Raw genomic sequence first — 18026 nt, forward strand, 5'->3', positions numbered from 1 at the left:
AGTAAGAAGCTCGGACAAAGGAAAACACTTCATCGCTTTTGTGACTCGTTGGAGGTGGGGGACCCTCAGGGAGGTTAACATGGAAACCATCCACAGGGGTCCAGTTGAGCCCGAGTCTACTCAGTGAGTTAGAGCAGCCGTCAGGGATTATTCCGGAAGTGGAGAGATGCAGATCGGGGGCCGAACCGGAGCGGAGAGGCGAGCGCCTGGGCTCCAGGTCCGCCCTTTCAAGCCCCGCCCAGCCCCGATCTCTCACCCGCTATCACGCTCCACACTCCCGCCTCCCGCCCGACGCTGCCTTATAAGGAGCCTGCCGCCGGCCTTCAGATTGGCCCCGCCCTCTTTAGTCTCTTGTCCTAATAAGGACATCTAGGGCATCCCGCTGCTAGGGGCGGGCTGGAGCGCGTCTCCACGGTAACTGCGAAGTCTCCCTCCCCCTCCTCATTGCTCTAGGAAACTCCGAAACGGCGGACCCAGCCTTATCTCCGGCCGGGTCTCTAGCGGGAGGCGGCGGTTGAGCTGCAGCCCCCCATTGAGGCTCCTTGGGAGTTCGGTTGGTGGGCGATGCTACGGGATGTCCCCGACTACAATCCCCAGCATGCTCTGCGACGTACCCCACTCGGGTGTCGCTAGCCGGGTCCTGAAGACCAGGCTTCCAGCTGTTTATTGTTCCACCCTTTATTTTGTGTGTAGGATCAATGCCCCGGGCCTCTTGTTTGGGACTTTGTCTTCTCTTCTTGCAGACTAAGTGGTCTTCGAGACCGACGAAATGTTCCCGGAGTCCCCCACCCCAGTTTGGTTTTTTTTTAAGGTTATGCTCTCACAGAACTTCTGCCTCAATGTCTAAGGGTATTAATTAACCATATGCCTGGTTACAAACTCAAGAGTGAGATTCAAGTCTGGTTTAATATCTATTTTCTCTTTTCACTATCTAGTAGAAAAGCACATACTCTTTGAATCGAATACACAAAACCCCTTCTCCCTTTATTGCCTTATTAATTTGCCAAACACCTTTTGGTACAAATCTCTTATTTCCAAACATTTCCTTGTAGCCTTTCCTTTGTGTTTTTTTCCTCATTTTATTGACGTTGCATATACCTTTTCTCAGCAGACAACATGAAGTAGACTTCATGAATACTTATTGTATTGGAGGGGCCTTATACTTGCAATTCTCCTTGTTCTAAGACTGGATCCCAGGAAAAAGCACCTATTTATTATAGGTGCTTCAATTCAGAAAAGTTAAATACTAACTCGCTGAAAAGTTTCATACCAAGGTATCCAGAAAGTGCCAAGATGAAGCTTAGGAAAATCGTTTCGCTACTGGGTAAAGAGCCGCGAAAGAAAGTGAAAGTGAAGTCGCTCAGTCGTGTCCGACCCCGTGGACTGCAGCCCACCAGGCTCCTCTGTCCATGGGATTCCCCAGGCAAGAATACTGGAGTGGGTTGCCATTTCCTTCTCCAGGGGATCTTCCCGACCCAGGAATCGAACCCAGGTCTACCCTCATTGCAGGAAGACACAGGCAGAGCCTCGAAGCCAGGGTTTATTCTCAGGTCTTATTACCAAACGCTGAGGCCTTCACTGAGCTAGGAGTATTTCCTGGGAAACTCGACCAACGGCTGCGCTCTGTCCGCCACAGCCCCGCCTCTCTCTGCTGTTTCGGACTACTTTTCCCAGGATGCAACGTGGCGCTCGGAGGCTGTCAGACGAAGAAGACTCTGTTACCCAGCGAGCCCGAAGACCGCGCAGGGCCCTCGGACTTCATTTCCCGTCGGCCCGCAGGAGGAGCCCCGGAAGCCCGCCCCGCCCCTCATTGTGCGGCTCGTACTAAACGGAAGGGGCCGGGAGAGGCCGCGTTCAGTCGGATCCCGGCAGCAGCTGCAGCGCCTCTCGTCTTGTAGGCTCTCCTAGCTATCGCCTTTTCGCTTCCGGAAACATGGTGAGCTGCAGGCTACGGCGCCGCGGGGGAGGTGGCCGCGAGTCGATCATCTGGGCGCGCGAGAGGGAAAGGGGGCGCAACGTCGGCACCCTCTTCCCCAGCTCCCGGGTCTGGACGAGGGTCTCGTGCTGAGGGGCGGGCGGCGCCAGGACGCGCGTGCGCGCCCGCGGGCGCCGGGGAGGGTTGGCTTGGACGTCGCTCGCGCGCCCCCTGGGCTCCCTTCCCCTCCCCCACCCGGCTGCTGCGCCCGCGCGGCCCAGGGCCGTGGGGGAGGGGTCCAGGGCGCGCGCGCCCCCGTCCCCTCGCGGGGCCGCCGAGAGTCGCTTCTCGGGGACGCGCGTCTCTACTGGAACACGCGGCATCCAAACCCGGCCCGGGGGCGACGGAGGAAAAGCGCGCGAGCGGTCTTGGCGCGCGCGCCCCACCCAAGGGCTGTTCCTGTCTCCGCGTCACCCTCCCTCTCGAGCGGGGTCCGTCTCGAGAGCAGGTGGCAGGGATGCCCGCGAGGGGCGGGGGCGGTGCGGCTGGCGGGGGATGCGGGGGTGTCCTGGCGCAGGCGCCATCGATTAGGGGCTTGCACCGCGCGTCACAGAGCGGACCGCGAAGGAGTCCTCGGCTGTCCTCCCAGGCTGGCGAGCCCCTGAAGGCGAGCCGGGTTCGCGGAGTACACCCGGCGGAGACTGGGACGGCGCTCCCGGCCGGCGCGTGCGCACACGGTCAGGCCTGGCCGCTGGGCCAGAAGCCGTGGACTAACGGGGCCTTCGGCTCTCCCGGATGGGGCCTGAGGGTGGAGTCTCGTTTAGGGAAGTGACCCAGGCGGGCACCGCCCGGAAACCACCCCGTCCCCTGTGTTCGGCCCGAGGGCTGCGAGAGCCGAAGGTTGTGTAACTTGCCCAGGCCTGCAGCGCAGGGGGCCGATAAGCTCGTCGGCGCAGGCGATTCCATTGGGTTGAGGCCTTCCGAGATGCAGCTGCCGCTGGGTATGAGTTTTTTTTTTTTCGGGGAGGGGGCTGATTCTAGCCGATCTGCTTTCACCGCCTACTCCGGAAGCGGCTCAATCACGTGGCCGGCTTCCTCTGCAGTTCCGGGAGCGGGGGCAGATTTCACCGTGGACCGTCACTCCCTCCCTGGCTAGGGTGTCCCCCAACACGACCTACAAGTTTAAAGAGCTCTCAGAGACTGTGGGCACTTGACTTTGGACCGCTGACTCCTGTCAGCGACTTGGGGGCCTGCATTTTTCCCTTGTGAGGCCTTAATTAGGGGTTTGTTGTTGCTTTGGTTTGGGGAGACCGTGGCAGAGAAGGAAATGTGTAATAACTGCTTTGAACCGTGCTGATGGGCTTGCTGGAACTGTTGAGCACCGTTGGTGGGTCCTGGTTCTATGGAGATGACTAGGATCTGGATCCCTTTCTGCTCTACGTGAAGTTCTGAGTCAGCACTTTATGCAAAAGCTGAGACTGCGTAGAAAACGGGGTCAGTAGTCTGTCGGTTCTTTTAATTTGGACTCACATCTTGGCCGAGGCTCTGCTTCTCACAGGTCTTGGATCTCTAGCCTGCAGGATGTCGGGGTGGGGAGGAATGCTGTTGAATTATGCGATCAAAGGTCTCTTTTTCTTTGGCTGCTATTCTGGGATTGTGTCACATCTGATCCTTTGACGGTGACCTGGGTGGGAAAATAGTGTCACTAGTCCTAGGAAGGGGATGAGTAGTGACCTCTTGGGGCTGAGGACTGTACTTTGTTGGCCTCTAGACAGATCTCCTAACAAAGCAAAAGAGGGACTTCAGGGCATGTCCCAGAAACTGTCTCCTCACGAGGTGCGTGTGGCTCATCCTCTAGGCCTCCGGTGTGGCTGTCTCTGATGGGGTCATCAAAGTGTTCAACGACATGAAAGTGCGTAAGTCGTCGACACCAGAGGAAGTGAAGAAGCGCAAGAAGGCGGTGCTCTTCTGCCTGAGTGAGGACAAGAAGAACATCATCCTGGAGGAGGGCAAGGAGATCCTGGTGGGTGACGTGGGCCAGACGGTAGACGACCCCTATGCCACCTTTGTCAAGATGCTGCCAGACAAGGACTGCCGCTACGCCCTCTACGATGCAACCTACGAGACCAAGGAGAGCAAGAAGGAGGACCTGGTGTTCATCTTCTGGTGAGCTCCTCCTGCAGGCACTTTCCCCTTTGACCTGCTCTAGCTCTGCCCCACCCCCCTTTCCCAGGACAGGAAGGTCTGTGGCTCCGGCTTAATCCAGACGCCTGCGTGTCAGAGGAGGGTGTTGTAATAAAACACTTGTCAATGAGGAACTTGATGAAAGCGTGAATGCTGGGGCCTAGCTCAGGGGTTTCTGGAAGTTATTTATCGCTTGAGGGCACTTGCTGGATTTGGAGGCAAGTTCTCTTGATTCTTTTCTCTTCCAGGGCCCCTGAGTGTGCACCCCTTAAGAGCAAAATGATCTATGCCAGCTCCAAGGATGCCATCAAGAAGAAACTGACGGGTAAGGGCCAGCATTGGTGGCGCCATATGCCCTTGTGCTTGGGCCTTGGCTGCTGGGTGGGGTGAATGGCATGGCCCAGGAGATCCCTGCCCGCTGGAAGGCAGCCTGGTCCCCTCCATCTGTTCAGACTGGCTCCTTCCCAGCTGCAGCACCCCCCACCCCCACCCTTCCTGCTCACAGATGCTCCCTCTTCTTCCCTACAGGGATCAAGCATGAATTACAAGCAAACTGCTACGAGGAGGTCAAGGACCGCTGCACCCTTGCAGAGAAGCTGGGGGGCAGCGCTGTCATCTCCCTGGAGGGCAAGCCTTTGTGAGCCCCCTCCAGCCCCCTGCCTGGAGCATCTGGCAGCCCCAGACCTGCCCACGGGGGTTGCAGGCTGCCCCCTTCCTGCCAGACCGGAGGGGCTGGGGGGAATCCCAGCAGGGGGAGGGCAGTCCCTTCACCCCAGTTGCCAAACAGCCCCCCCGACCCCCTGGACCTTCCTCCTCCCTCCACCCCTGACGGTTCTGGCCTTCCCAAACCGCTTTTGATCTTGATTCCTCTTGGGTTGAAACAGACCAAGTTCCCCCCCCAGGAACCCCTGTTTGGGGGGGGCCTGTATTTTTTTTAACGACACCCCAGTTCCCCGCCTATTCCTCCCCTTTCCCATGCTGCCAACTTCTAACTGCAGTAGTGACTCTGTGCTTGTCTGTTTAGTTCTGTGTATAAATGGAATGCTGTTGAGAGGACCCTCCCTGCGCCGCCTGCCTCCCCTCCCCCCTTTCCTCTGGTCACAGCCACTCATGGAAGCAGGACCAGTAAGGGACCTTCAATTTAAAAAAAAAAAAAAAACAATAAAAAGGCTCACTAATGGGATGTTTGTTTCAAGGTTGGGGCCCTTGGGGACCTTGTGCAGGAGGCAGGGTGGGAGAACGAGCATCTCCTCTGTACCCACCTCTCCAGCCCCCACACACCTTCATTTGACCCCTGTGCCTGGCTGAGCCTCCTTTTCTGACAGTTTCCATTCTTCACTTTATAGCTGGCACCAGGCTGGCTGGCTAGGAGGTAGCTCAGCCAGGGTGTGTCTGCTACTGCCTGCAGGGGTCCCTTGAACAGAGGGGCTTCATGCCTGAACTGGCTGCTTCTGTTGCCTTGATCCAGGTGGGCAACAGGACGGTGAGGCCCGTCCTCTTATTCCCCATGCAGCCTTCCCAGATGTGGGCCGTGAGGCTGCAAGTCACTGGCTGCCTCGAGCTTGTTCTCCACCTTCAGGAGTTGGTCTTTGCTCTGCTTCTCCCCTGGGTGGCTGACTCATTTATGAGGGCTGGGTCTGCTGGCTGCTGTGAGTCAGAAGCCAGGTTGAGCCTTTGGCCTTAAGCAGCTGTGTCTGGGGTCTAGGGTGGGGCCGGCCAGGTGGAGCCCAGGACTTCAGACCCAGGTGTCTTGGGTACCACCTTCCTGGTGTTTAACCAGGAGGGTGTTGGCTGGAGCCTCAAGCCTCTTGCCAACTTTGCTGTGGGCTCTTTCCAGACTGTACTTTGGGTTTTCACCTGCCCCACAGGTAAAGGTGGAAGTCTTGTCCTAGGGGTGGTGGTAATGCAGGATTTATACTTCTCCCCCCACCCAGCTTCCCCATCAGCTAAAAAGCTGCCTGGAATTAAAGATTGTTCTTTGGAACTTGCCAGTATTTCTGAGAGGGAGGCAGGAAGGCGTATTTCATTCTCTAATTGGGAAATGGGTGCAGAGGATTTATAATTAGTTTTATGTGTGGTCTGTGCCAGGGTTTATAAGGGGGTGGTGGCACATCTTGACTGCTCCTGGGTTCCAAGTTCTGGATCTTGTCCCTTTATACAGGGTGCCTCCTGGCACTCTGCAGAGCGACTGAACACATTGCAGGGGTGTCCCCCAGGACCTGGCCTCTACCATGGTCCCCCTGGTAGAGGATGTACCTGGTGGGCCCTGCAACTGGAATATCAGGACAAGCAAGCCTCCTTGTAAAACCAGGTTTTTTATTTGTGAACAGGCTGGAGACAAACGAACTCGGACCAGCGTGGGTGGAGGCTGTCTGCCTCTGCGGAGGGGAGGTCATGTTCCCTGGGCTTCCCCAGGTTGGGGCTCTGCTTACCTCTGGCCAAGAGTGGTGTCCATGCTGCTCGCTCTCCCTCTGGCAGGGCCTGGCACCTTGGGGCAGGGGTGGGGGTTGCCCTGAGAAGGGGCATGGCAAGTGGCTCCTAGGGCTGGAAGGCACCTGTCTGGAGTAGGAGATCTGGGGGCTTTTGGAAGCTCTAAGGCTCCCCCTTGAGGATAACTGGGGTGCTCTGCAGAAGCAGGGTGCTGGCCTGTGGAGGAAAGGGTCTTGATGACTCCTCCCTGCTGTTCCCCCACCTTGAATGACTCCTCTGTCCCCAGCCCTGTCCTACCGTTCACTGAGGCCTTGCTACCAATGAGAAGGGAAGGGTGCTGGTCCAAATGGGGAGCCCTGGCCCTGCATAGCTGGGGTGTTCATGCCAGCCACCTCCCTCCACCCCACCACGTCCACCCCTGCTCCCAAGCACTGAGAAACTAGAGGCCCGGGTAGGAGACCAGGAAGGCAGCAAGAGGGCTCGGTGAGGCTGGATGGCTCACCTTTGGCATGTTTGAGCTCCAGCTCGGCCAGCTCAGTGAGGTTCTCGCGGAAGGAAGATACATGGGATCTGAAGTCCATGAGCTCTGGAGAAGAGAGGAATGGGGACTCTGGCAGGGTGGCCAGTGCAGAGGCAGGGGCTTGTGGGCCACGGGGCTTACTCTGCCTGGCTGAGTCAGAGAGGCATTCGAAGCACTAGCAGCACAGCTGTTGGTGGCTCTCTGTAGCCCACACCTCCTGGTGTGCTGCTGGTGCGGGCCTCGTCCAGCACCTTGTTGGTGTTCACGCGGGCGTTGTCCAGCACCTTGTTGGCATTCTTGTAGTCTGCCAGTGCCAGCAGCTGCCAGGACAGTAGTCCTGGGGCCAGCAAGGGCACAGAATCCCTGGCCCACGGCCCTCGTCTGCCTGCTCACCCTGGTGGCTCAGCCTCCTGGCCTCCAGCCCTGAGGTTTGCTCTGGGGCCACTCTCACCTTGGCTGCCTGGGAATCTCGCATGTAGTATCTCAGCATGTCTGACAGCTTCAGGTCCTCGTTAGAGGCCACTTGGCCCTCCAGCTCCTGAAGCAAGAAGGTGGAGGCTGGGGACAGAGCTGGCAGAGGGGCTGCTAAGGAAAGGGGTGCTGCTGTCCCTCTAAATACCCAACAGAGTCACCTGATAACCACTCTATGTCAAGTACTCACATTCAGGGGAGCAGGCCATTGAAGGCTTCACAAAGCAGGTGGCCTCGGATCTGCATCTTGGGGGTTGAGTAGGGGTTAGACAACAGGCAAAGGCTTTGCAGGTGTGCAAGCCAGGTATGATTTTTGGGGACTTTAAGTTCAGTAGGGCAGTTGGGTGGCAGTGGCCAGAGCATACCAGGCTTAAAATGCAAGCTAGAACTCTGGGCTTTGTGTCTTAGGCAGTTCCTGGAAGCGACAGGGTCACTGAGGGGCCCTGAGCAGGGAAGAGATGAAGAGCAACAGACATTTTAGAAAGATTGGCACACTCCAGTGACTTTCTTGGCGAAGAGTTCAGGAAGTGTGTCTGGGGCAGAATGTTGGCAGCACAGCACAGTGCCAAAGGCACGTGGCACATCCTGGTAAGGGCCTTGCCAAACCCACTTCCCACCTCCTCCTCCATCACCACACGCACTCACACTTGAGGCTGGATCCCTGACTTCACTCCACTCTTCTAAACTAGTGTGGAGAATGAGCCCAGGGCTTCATCGGGCCCAAGTTATCACTGAAAGATTCCAAAACGATCCTGGAGCTTTACCCCTCCCAGGACATTCTCTTCCCTGGAAAGGATCATGATCACCTTTCAACACAGAAGGCAGTACTCACCTTTAACTGTTCAAAGAGCTCTGCCAATTTGAAGAAGCTCCTAGGAGGCAGTGGGGAGGAGTTAGGGCAGGGGTCTTAGCAGGTGCTTAAAGTCTTCCTGCCCTTAGGTCCCCCTTGGGGAAATCGGCTCTTTCTCTACCAAAACCAAACAGAAGCACCTCCCCCTAAAGCTGATAGTAGACTTCCACACAGTGACCCCTCATGGACAGACACAGTATTACAGGCTTAGAGGGGAGAGGGGCCAGAGGGAATCCTCACTCTTTAGCTGGTTGACTTCCTGAGATCCCAGACTGCTCAGTGCAGCTGAGATAGGCATGTAATCATCTGCCAGGCTTGCTGGGATAGAGCCCTCCATCAGAGCCCCTTGGTCCACCTGTCAAGCCCCATCCTGGTGTCTGTGGCCACAGGCAGACACAGGAAATTTCCTCTCCCCTGGGGAGTATGCCACTGGGGAGAGCAGGTAGGGGATCCAGGGCCCCTGGAGTTCTGCATACACTCATGAGTGCATGACTTGGTCTACCCACAGATAGGTGTCCCAGATGCAGGCATGGTATTCCAGCAAGAAGGTCCTCTTATGCTCAAAGAAGTCATCTACCTCCTATAGGAGCCAGACAGGACCCACTTACTGAGCCACCAGAAGCAGAGCAGCTAAGGGCTCCCAAGGGTGGCACGATCTCCCCCTAGGCCAGAACCTCCAGTGGCTTCCCTCCCACGGCCACCCAGAGCCTCAATCCGCATGCAGCCTCAGAGTCTGACCGTGGAGGGGCTGAGGGGATCTACTGAAAGGAGGACAGAGCTGGGAGACCTCTCATTATCAAGATGGCCATCACCCGCACCCCGAAGCCTGGCCCTGCCTCCCCGCCTCCCCCGAGGGCCCAGGTCGGCTCCCCCTCACAGTGAGACCGGCGTACCCCCTGTTCTCCCAGGCCGGCTCCCCCTCACAGGAAGACTGGCGTACCCCTCCTTTGTAGGCATTGTGCAGCCAGATGAACTCCTCACGCTGTTGCATGACGGAGAACTTGGTCTGGGAGAAGTGAGGCAGGCAGCTCTGAAAGCTGAGAAGCCTGTCTGAGGGGTCTCTCCTTCCCTGCCCCCCACAAGCCTGACACCCACCAAGCTTCCTGCATGCCCACTTTTGGGCCACCCCCGTCCCACATGCCAAGTGAGGCCCAAGTTGGGGCTCTCGTGTTCCTGTTCACCCTCAGGAGGGTGGACATGGGATGGTAGCACTTGGGGCCTTAGGAAAAGGCAGGCAGAGACTAGATGAGATGCTCTCTTTCTCAGAGGGCCAGGGAGGCGAAAGCCAGGTTGAGGAGCCGGGCCCTAAGGCTCTGTTGGCATCTGCCCACCAGGTGAGCCAGGCTGCTCGGGCTCCTGAAGCCTCCTTTGGCAGCCACCAGAACCACACCCCTGCTCCCGGTGCAACGTCACCTTGGTCTGAACAGTGAACTTCACCTTGTCCCGCTCCACTCGCTGATGGCATCTGAGATCGCCACCTGCAAGGAGCTGTCTCCCTGCAGGCCCACTGACATGGAGGAGGCCTGTGGGGGAGGGGAGGGCCCTGACTTGACTGAGCACCGCCACCCGCATCCTGGCCCCAGGCTTCCAGGCCTCCTGCAGAGCCACCTCAAAGTATTATTTCCACCATGCCCTGGGGCCACTGGCTGCACCCAGACACACACACCAAAGATCCTGGTAAGTCACTGCTCAGGGCTTCACAATGATACTTTCCCACCGGGCCATCCTCTGAAGTAGGGTGAATTTGCCCCATTTTATAGGCCCAGGGGCTGCGACCCCCAGAGAGCTAAAATAACGTGGCCTGAACCAAACAGCTGCCACACGGCAGGGCCAGATTGGAACAGTTTTTCAATTCCACATCCCATGTGCTTCCTCAGCTGCCTGCCCACCCCATCCCAGCTGGTTACCTCAGGCACCTCTCACCAGGTGTAAAGACGGTCCCACCCCTTTCTGAGGGGGTCCCGAGACCATTCCACTCACTACGTTCAGTGTCAAGAGGCACAGACTCATAGGTCAAGCACTTGTATCTCTCCAAGTGAAAAGACCCCTGAGGCACCAAGCTGCTAGTTCATTCTTGCACTGAGCTATCTCAGTAAGCCTTTACTGCGCACCTGCTCTGTCCACACCACTGGGCCAGGAGGTACTAGGGAGAAGGTCAGAAGTCACTCTCGCTCCAAGCACAGCTCACTTCTCACCCTCAGAGGCCTCCCTGTCTCCTCTCACGGGCTTTGGCATATGTTTAGGACACCGAGGGGCCACTCATAGATTAATTTTATCTGGCCCTGAGCCTCATATATCAATGTAGTTACACGGTACACACTCTTTTGTGACCATGTTCTTTAACGACACCCACCTTTGTCGCTAAGCATGGTGGTTCTTTTTCATTGCTGTGTGGTGTCCCACTGTATGACCACATCAGAGTTTATCTAGTCTACTACTGTTGGTGCTCATTTGGATTATTTCCAGTTTGGGGTTATTATAAATAAAGCTACCATGAACATTCTTGCATATATCTTTTGAGGGACCTAAGTACTCATTTCCGTTGGGTATGAGAACTGCTTGGTCAGAGGGTAGGCATGTGCTGAAAACGCTTTCACAGATACTGCCAAACACTTTCCCAAGCTGACTGTTCTAATTTACACTCCCCCCAGCACTGTACGGAAGTTCCAGGTGCCTTTGTCAGTTATATGTGTTGTCAATATCCACAGCTCTGTGGGATGTCTTTTCACTCTCTTAATGGCTTATAATTCTATAAGCTCAACACACCAATCTTTTCTTTTGTGGTTAAGGATGTTTTTGTACTCTTGAAGAAACACTCCCACCCCGAAGTCATGAAGATATTCTATTTTTTTTCTTCCAGAAACAGTTTTAGGTCTATGATCCATTTTCATACATTTATATGTAGGCCTATGATCCATTTAATTCATTTTGTGTATAGCGTAAAGTGTGGGTTGTGATTCATTTCTGCCATATAATAGCTAGTGGTTTTAGCACTATTTGTTTAAAAACATTGTATTTGCACTTCTCCATCAGAGGGAAGACAGAATGAAAATCACAATCACAGAAAACTAACCAATCCGATCACATGGACCACAGCCTTGTCTAACTCAATGAAACTATGAGCCATGCCGTGTGGGGCCACCCAAGACGGACGGATCATGGTGGAGAGTTCTGACAAAATGTGGTCCGCTGGAGAAGGCAATGGCAAACCACTTCAGTATTCTTGCCTTGAGAACCCCATGAACAGTATGAAAAGGCAAAAAGATAGGCACTGAATGATGAATTCCCCAGGTCAGTAGGTGCCCAATATGCTACTGGAGATTAGTGGAGAAATACCTCCAGAAAGAATGAAGGGATGGAGCCAAAGCAAAAACAACACCCAGTTGTGGGTATGACTGGTGATAGAAGCAAGGTCTGAAGCTGTAAAGAGCAACATTGCATAGGAACCTGGAATGTTAGGTCCATGAATCAAGGCAAATTGGAAGTGGTCAAACAGGAGATGGCAAGAGTGAACATAGACATTCTAGGAATCAGCGAACTAAAATGGACTGGAATGGGTGAATTTAACTCCGATGACCATTATCTACTATTGTGGGGCAAGAATCCCTTAGAAGAAATGGAATAGCCATCATAGTCAACAAAAGAGTTCAAAATGCAGTACTTGGATACAATCTCAAAAACGACAGAATGATCTCTGTTCATTTCCAAGGCACTCCATTCAATATCACAGTAATCCAAGACTATGCCCCGACCAGTAATGCTGAAGAGGCTGAAGTTGAATGGTTTTATGAAGACCTACAAGACCTTCTAGAACTAACACCCAAAAAAGATGTCCTTTTCATTATAGGGGACTGGAATGCAAAAGTAGGAAGTCAAGAAATACCTGTAGTAACAGGCAAATTTGGCCTTAGAGTACAGAATGAAGCAGGGCAAAGGCTAATAGAGTTGTGCCAAGAGAACACAATGGTCATAGCAAACACCCTCTTCCAACAACACAAGAGAAGACTCCACACATGGACATCACCAGATGGTCAACAGCGAAATCAGATTGATTATATTTTTTGCAGCCAAAGATGGAGAAGCTCTATACAGTCATCAAAAACAAGACAAGGAGCTGACTGTGGCTCAGATCATGCCCTTATTGCCAAATTCAGACTTAAATTGAAGAAAGTAGGGAAAACCACTAGACCATTCAGGTAAGACCTAAATCAAATCCCTTACAACTATACAGTGGAAGTGAGAAATAGAGTCAAGGGATTAGAACTGATAGACAGAGTGCCTGATGAACTATGAATGGAGGTTCGTGACATTGTACAGGAGGCAGTGATCAAGACCATCTCCAAGAAAAAGAAATGCAAAAAGGCAAAATGGTTGTCTGAGGAGGCCTTACAAATAGCAGTGAAAAGAAGAGACGCTAAAGGCAAAGGAGAAAAGGAAAGATATACCCATTTGAGGCAGAGTTCTAAAGAATAGGAGATATAAGAAAGCCTTCCTCAGTGATCAATGCAAAGAAATAGAGGAAACCAATAGAATGGGAAAGACTAGAGATCTCTTCAAGAAAATTAGAGATACCAAGGGAACATTTCATGCAAACATGGGCACAATAAAGGACAGAAACAATATGCACCTAACAGAAGCAGAAGATATTAAGAAGAGGTGGCAAGAATACACAGAAGAACTGTACAAAAAAGATCTTCACGACCCAGATTACCATGATGGTGTGATCACTCACCTAGAGCCAGACATCCTGGAATGTGAAGTCAAGTGGGCCATAGGAAGCATTACTATGAACAAAGCTAGTGGAGGTGATGGAATTCCAGTTGAGCTACTTCAAATTCTAAAAGATGATGCTATGAAGTGCTGCACTCAATATGCCAGCAAATTTGGAAAACTCAGCAGTAGCCACAGGACTGGAAAAGGTCAGTTTTCATTCCAATCCCTAAGAAAGGAAATGCCAAAGAATGCTCAAACTACCACACAATTGCACTCATCTCACATGCTAGCAAAGTAATATTCAAAATTCTCCAAGCAAGGCTTCAACAGTACATGAACCAAGAACTTCCAGATGTTCAAGCTGGATTTAGAAAAGCCAGAGGAACCAGAGATCAAATTGCCAACATCTGTTGGATCATCAAAAAAGCAAGAGAGTTCCAGAAAAACATCTATTTCTACTTTATTGACTGCCAAAGTCTTTGTGTGGATCAAAGCAAACTGTGGAAAATTCTCAAAGAGATGGGAATACCAGACCACCTGACCTGCCTCCTGAGAAATCTGTATGCAGGTCAAGAAGCAACAGTTAGAACTGGACATGGAACAACAGACTGGTTCCAAATCAGGAAAGGAGTATGTCAAGGCTGTATATTGTCACCCTGCTTATTTAACTTATATGCAGAATACATCATGAGAAATGCTAGACTGGAAGAAACACAAGCTGAAATCAAGACTGCCTGGAGAAATATCAATAACCTCAGATATGCAGATGACACCACACTTATGGTAGAAAGTGAAGAAGAACTAAAGAGCCTCTTGATGAAAGTGAAAGAGGAGAGTGAAAAAGTTGGCTTAAAACTCAACATTCAGAAAACTAAGATCATGGTATCTTGTCCCATCATTTCATGACAAATAGATGGGGAAACAATGGAAGCAGTGACAGACTTTATTTTTGGGGGCTCCAAAATCACTGAAGATGGTGACTTCAGCCATGAAATTAAAAGACGCTTGGTCCTTGGAAGAAAAGTTATGACCAACCTAGACAGCATATTAAAAAGCAGAGATATTACTTTGCCAACAAATGTCCATCTAGACAAAGCTATGGTTTTTCCAGGAGTCATGTATGGATGTGAGAGTTGGACTATAAAGAAAGATAAGCGCTGAAGAATTGATGCTTTTGAACTGTGGTGTTGGAGAAGACTCTTGAGAGTCCCTTGGACTGCAAGGAGATCCAACCAGTCCATCCTAAAGGAAATGAGTCCTGAGTGTTCATTGGAAGGACTGATGCTGAAACTGAAACTCCAATACTTTGGCCACCTGATGCAAAGAGCTGACTCATTTGAAAAGACCCTGATGCTGGGAAAGATTGAAGGCAGGAGGAGAAGGTGATGACAGAGGATGAGATGGTTGGATGGCATCACCAACTCAATGGACATGAGTTTGAGTAGGCTCTGGGAGTTGGTGATGGACAGGGAAGCCTGGTGTGCTGCAGTCCATGGGGTCGCCAAGAGTCCGACACGACTGAGCAACTGAACTGAACTGATTTGCACTATGATTTGTTTTGGTGTACACTCTGGCAGAAAATCAACTGACTTCAAAAGTGACCAGTTCTGTATTCCCTATTCTGTTGCACTGATATACATCTATATTTTTGATATCATACTCTCTTGATTAGTATAATTGATAGGCAATATGGAAATGATGTAGAATTAACTTTGTTCTTTTTCAAAATCATTTTGGCTAGGTCCTTTGAATTTCCATATAAATTTTAGAATCAGCTTGTTAATTTCTACCCCAAAAAACCTTCTGAGATTTGATTGAGATTACATTGAATCTATAGGTAAATTTTGGAAGGATAGGCATTTTTACAATACTGAATCTTCTAATCCATGAACATGGCTATCTTTCCAATGATTCAGGTCTTCTTTAATTTTTCTCAGTAATGTTTATAGTTTTTCCATAGAGGTTTTGCACACTGTGGCACAAGGGCTTAATAGCCCTGTGACATGTTGATTTTCCCATGCCAGTGATCGAACTGGTGTCCTCTGCACTGGCAGGCAGATTCTTAACCACTAGACCACTAGATATGTCCTCTCTAGCTTCTTGATGTTGAAATTAGATCACGGACTTTTCAACCTTTCTTTTTTTCTAAAATATACATTTGGAGGTATAAATTGCTCTCTGGATACTGCTTTAACTACATCTTATAAGTCAGCATTTTTTTTTTTAATCTGCTCATACTTTCATTTCTTTGTCAAACTGTACTCACACTTGATGTGAAAGTCACTCAGTCGTGTTCGACTCTTTGCGACCCCGTGGACTATACAGTCCATGGAATTCTCCAGGCCAGAGAATACTGGAGTGGGTAGCCTTTCCCTTCTCCAGGGGATCTTCCCAACCCAGGGATCGAACCCAGGTCTCCCACATTGCAGGTGGATTCTTTACCAGCTGAGCCACAATCACATTTTCAGGAAGTCTGTATGAAAAGAAATCTTTTTTAACTTTGGATATTAAAAAGCATCTATGTTAAGAATTCTGTCACATTTTCTTCCTTTTTCTTATCATTTTCACCATAATTATTCATAAACAGATGTATTAGGGACAATCGTTCTGCCACAAGTCATCATAAGACTCCATCTGTTATTTAGACGCTAAGTCGTGTCTAACTCTTTTGCAACCCCACAGACTGTAGCCCACCAGGCTCCTCTGTCCATGGGATTTCCCAGGCAAGAATACTGGAGTGGGTTGCCATTTCCTTCTCCAATCTTATACGTTTTGATATGTCATATTTTCAAAATAATTTCTTAAAAATTTTTCTAATTTCCATTATAATTTCTTCTTTGACTTATTATTTAGAAGTATGTTGTTTAATTTCCAAATATTTTGGAATGTAGTTATCTTTTTGTTTTGATTCCTTGATGAGTCTCCTAGATCAGAGATCACAGTCTATATTATTTCAGGCTTTTAAAGTTTGTTGATACTTGTTTTCTGGGTAAACACATAATGGATTTTGGTAAATGCTTCATGTACACTTGAATAAAATGTGTTTTCTGCAGTTGTAGGTTATAGAGTGCTACATAGGTCAGCTGATTAATCACACTATTTAAATCTAAATGCTGGGGTTTTTTGGTCTGCTGACACTTATTGCTGTTCAGTTGCTCAGTCGTGTCCAGCTCTTTGCGACCCCACAGACTGCAGCACACCAGGTTTCCCTGTCCTTCACTATCTCCCAGAGCTTGCTCAAACTCATGTCCATTGAGTGGGTAATGCCATCCAACTATCTCATCCTCTGTTGTCCCCTTCTCCTGCCTTCAGTCTCTCCCAGCACTGGGGTTTTTTCCAGTGAGTTGGCTCTTTGCATTAGGTGGCTAAAGTATTGGCGTTTCAGGTTCAGCATCAGTCCTTCCAGTGAATATTCAGGACTGATTTCCTTTAGGATTGACTGGTTTGATCTCCTTGCAGTCCAAGGGATTCTCAAGAGTCTTGTCCAGCACCAGAGTTCAAAAGCATCAATTCTTCCGTGCTCAGCTTTCTTTATGGTCCAACTCTCACAGCCACACATGACTACTGGAAAAACCATAGCTTTGACTGATGGACCTTTGTCGGCAAAGTGATGTCTCTGCTTTTTAATATGCTGTCAGTTGTGCTAAAACTCTAATTGTAATCATGGGTTGATTTCTTCAATTCTGTAATTTTTTATTTTGAATATTTTGAAATTATGTTATGAAGTACATAAAATTGAGGAGTGTTTTATCTTCCTGTTGAATTGACTCTTTAATATTTATAAAATATCCCTCCTTTTTTTCTAGAATACTTTCTCTTCCAGTCTACTTTGTTTGAAATTAACAAAGCCACACCAGCTTCCTTTTGGTTAGTGTGCTCACAGTGTACATATTCCATTAGTTTCTCAATATTTCTGTGTTCTTAAAAGTATGTCTTTTTCAAAATAAAATTATTTACAGCTGTCCTGGGTCTTTGTTGCTATGTGTGAGTTTTCTCTAGTGTGGCAAGCAGGGGCAACTCTTCATTGCAGTGCACGGGCTTTTCATTGCTGTGGCTTCTCCAGTTGCAGAGCACAGACTCTAGATGAGCAAGCTTCAGTGGTTGCAGTACTCGAGTAACTGCAGTACTCGAGTGGTTGCAGTACTCGAGTGGTTGCAGTACTCGAGCTCAGCTGCTCCTCAACATGTAGGATCTTCTCAGACCAGGGATCAAACCCATGTCCTCTGCACTGGCAGATGGATTCTTAACCACTGGACCACCAGGGAAGTCCCAAAATAAGTCTCTTTTAACAGAATTAAATTGTTTTTTAAAAATCCAATGTGAAAATGTTTTATTTTTAATTGTAGTGCTTCTTCCACTTCACTATTACTGTAATTACTGATACAGTAGGCTACAAGCCTGCCATCTTGCTGTCTGTCTCCTGTTTTTTGCTCTTTTATTCTTTCTTGAATTCTGTTAATCAAGTATTTTATATTATTTCATTTTTCTCTATTGTATTTTTACTTACCTACTCATTTATTATTCTTTTCATCTTTCTATATTTATAGGAGAATTTTGAAGAAGGTCATGCTTATCTAAAGGACAAGATCTAATAGTAGATTATCAGAGAGTCTGGCACCTACAAAGGTTAGGTGCCAGTGGGCTGTGACCACAAACCCATCAGTTTGACAGCCCAGGACATCCTCCCAACACGTAGCATTCACTATTCAATAATAGTAATACAATAGCTAACACTTAGATTTGCCCTTCCTATATGCCAGGCATTGCTCTAAACATTATATACACACACACTAATTTAACTATGAATATGAACATAGATAAACACTGAAACGATGCCTTCTGTTCCATACTTTGGCCTGTCAGTCCCTCACTTCATCAAATTTCACTTGAACCCCGCTCCTCACTTGTTGGCTTCTCCAACACCCCCAGGGCAAGCTCTTCCT

General features: G+C 50.2%; 1 protein-coding gene across 1 annotated transcript; it reads left to right on the plus strand.

The window, feature by feature from the left end:
• The first annotated feature begins 1777 nt into the window (after positions 1–1777).
• Positions 1778–5282, plus strand: CFL1 (cofilin 1). Its single transcript, XM_005894037.2, has 4 exons — positions 1778–1936; positions 3774–4081; positions 4348–4424; positions 4628–5282. The coding sequence occupies exons 1-4, from the start codon at positions 1934–1936 to the stop codon at positions 4738–4740; spliced, it is 501 nt and encodes a 166-aa protein (XP_005894099.1). The 5' UTR covers positions 1778–1933; the 3' UTR covers positions 4741–5282.
• Positions 5283–18026: the final 12744 nt, after the last annotated feature.

The sequence above is a fragment of the Bos mutus genome, chromosome 22, assembly GCF_027580195.1.
Source record: "Bos mutus isolate GX-2022 chromosome 22, NWIPB_WYAK_1.1, whole genome shotgun sequence".
In the NCBI taxonomy this organism is placed as follows: domain Eukaryota; kingdom Metazoa; phylum Chordata; class Mammalia; order Artiodactyla; family Bovidae; genus Bos; species Bos mutus.

What these genes read in the sequence shown, in the direction of transcription:
- CFL1 (XM_005894037.2), top strand. An exon ending in GACCTGGTGTTCATCTTCTG is followed by an intron (nt 4,082 to 4,347) that starts GTGAGCTCCTCC and finishes TTTCTCTTCCAG; the next exon opens with GGCCCCTGAGTGTGCACCCC. An exon ending in CATCAAGAAGAAACTGACGG is followed by an intron (nt 4,425 to 4,627) that starts GTAAGGGCCAGC and finishes TCTTCCCTACAG; the next exon opens with GGATCAAGCATGAATTACAA.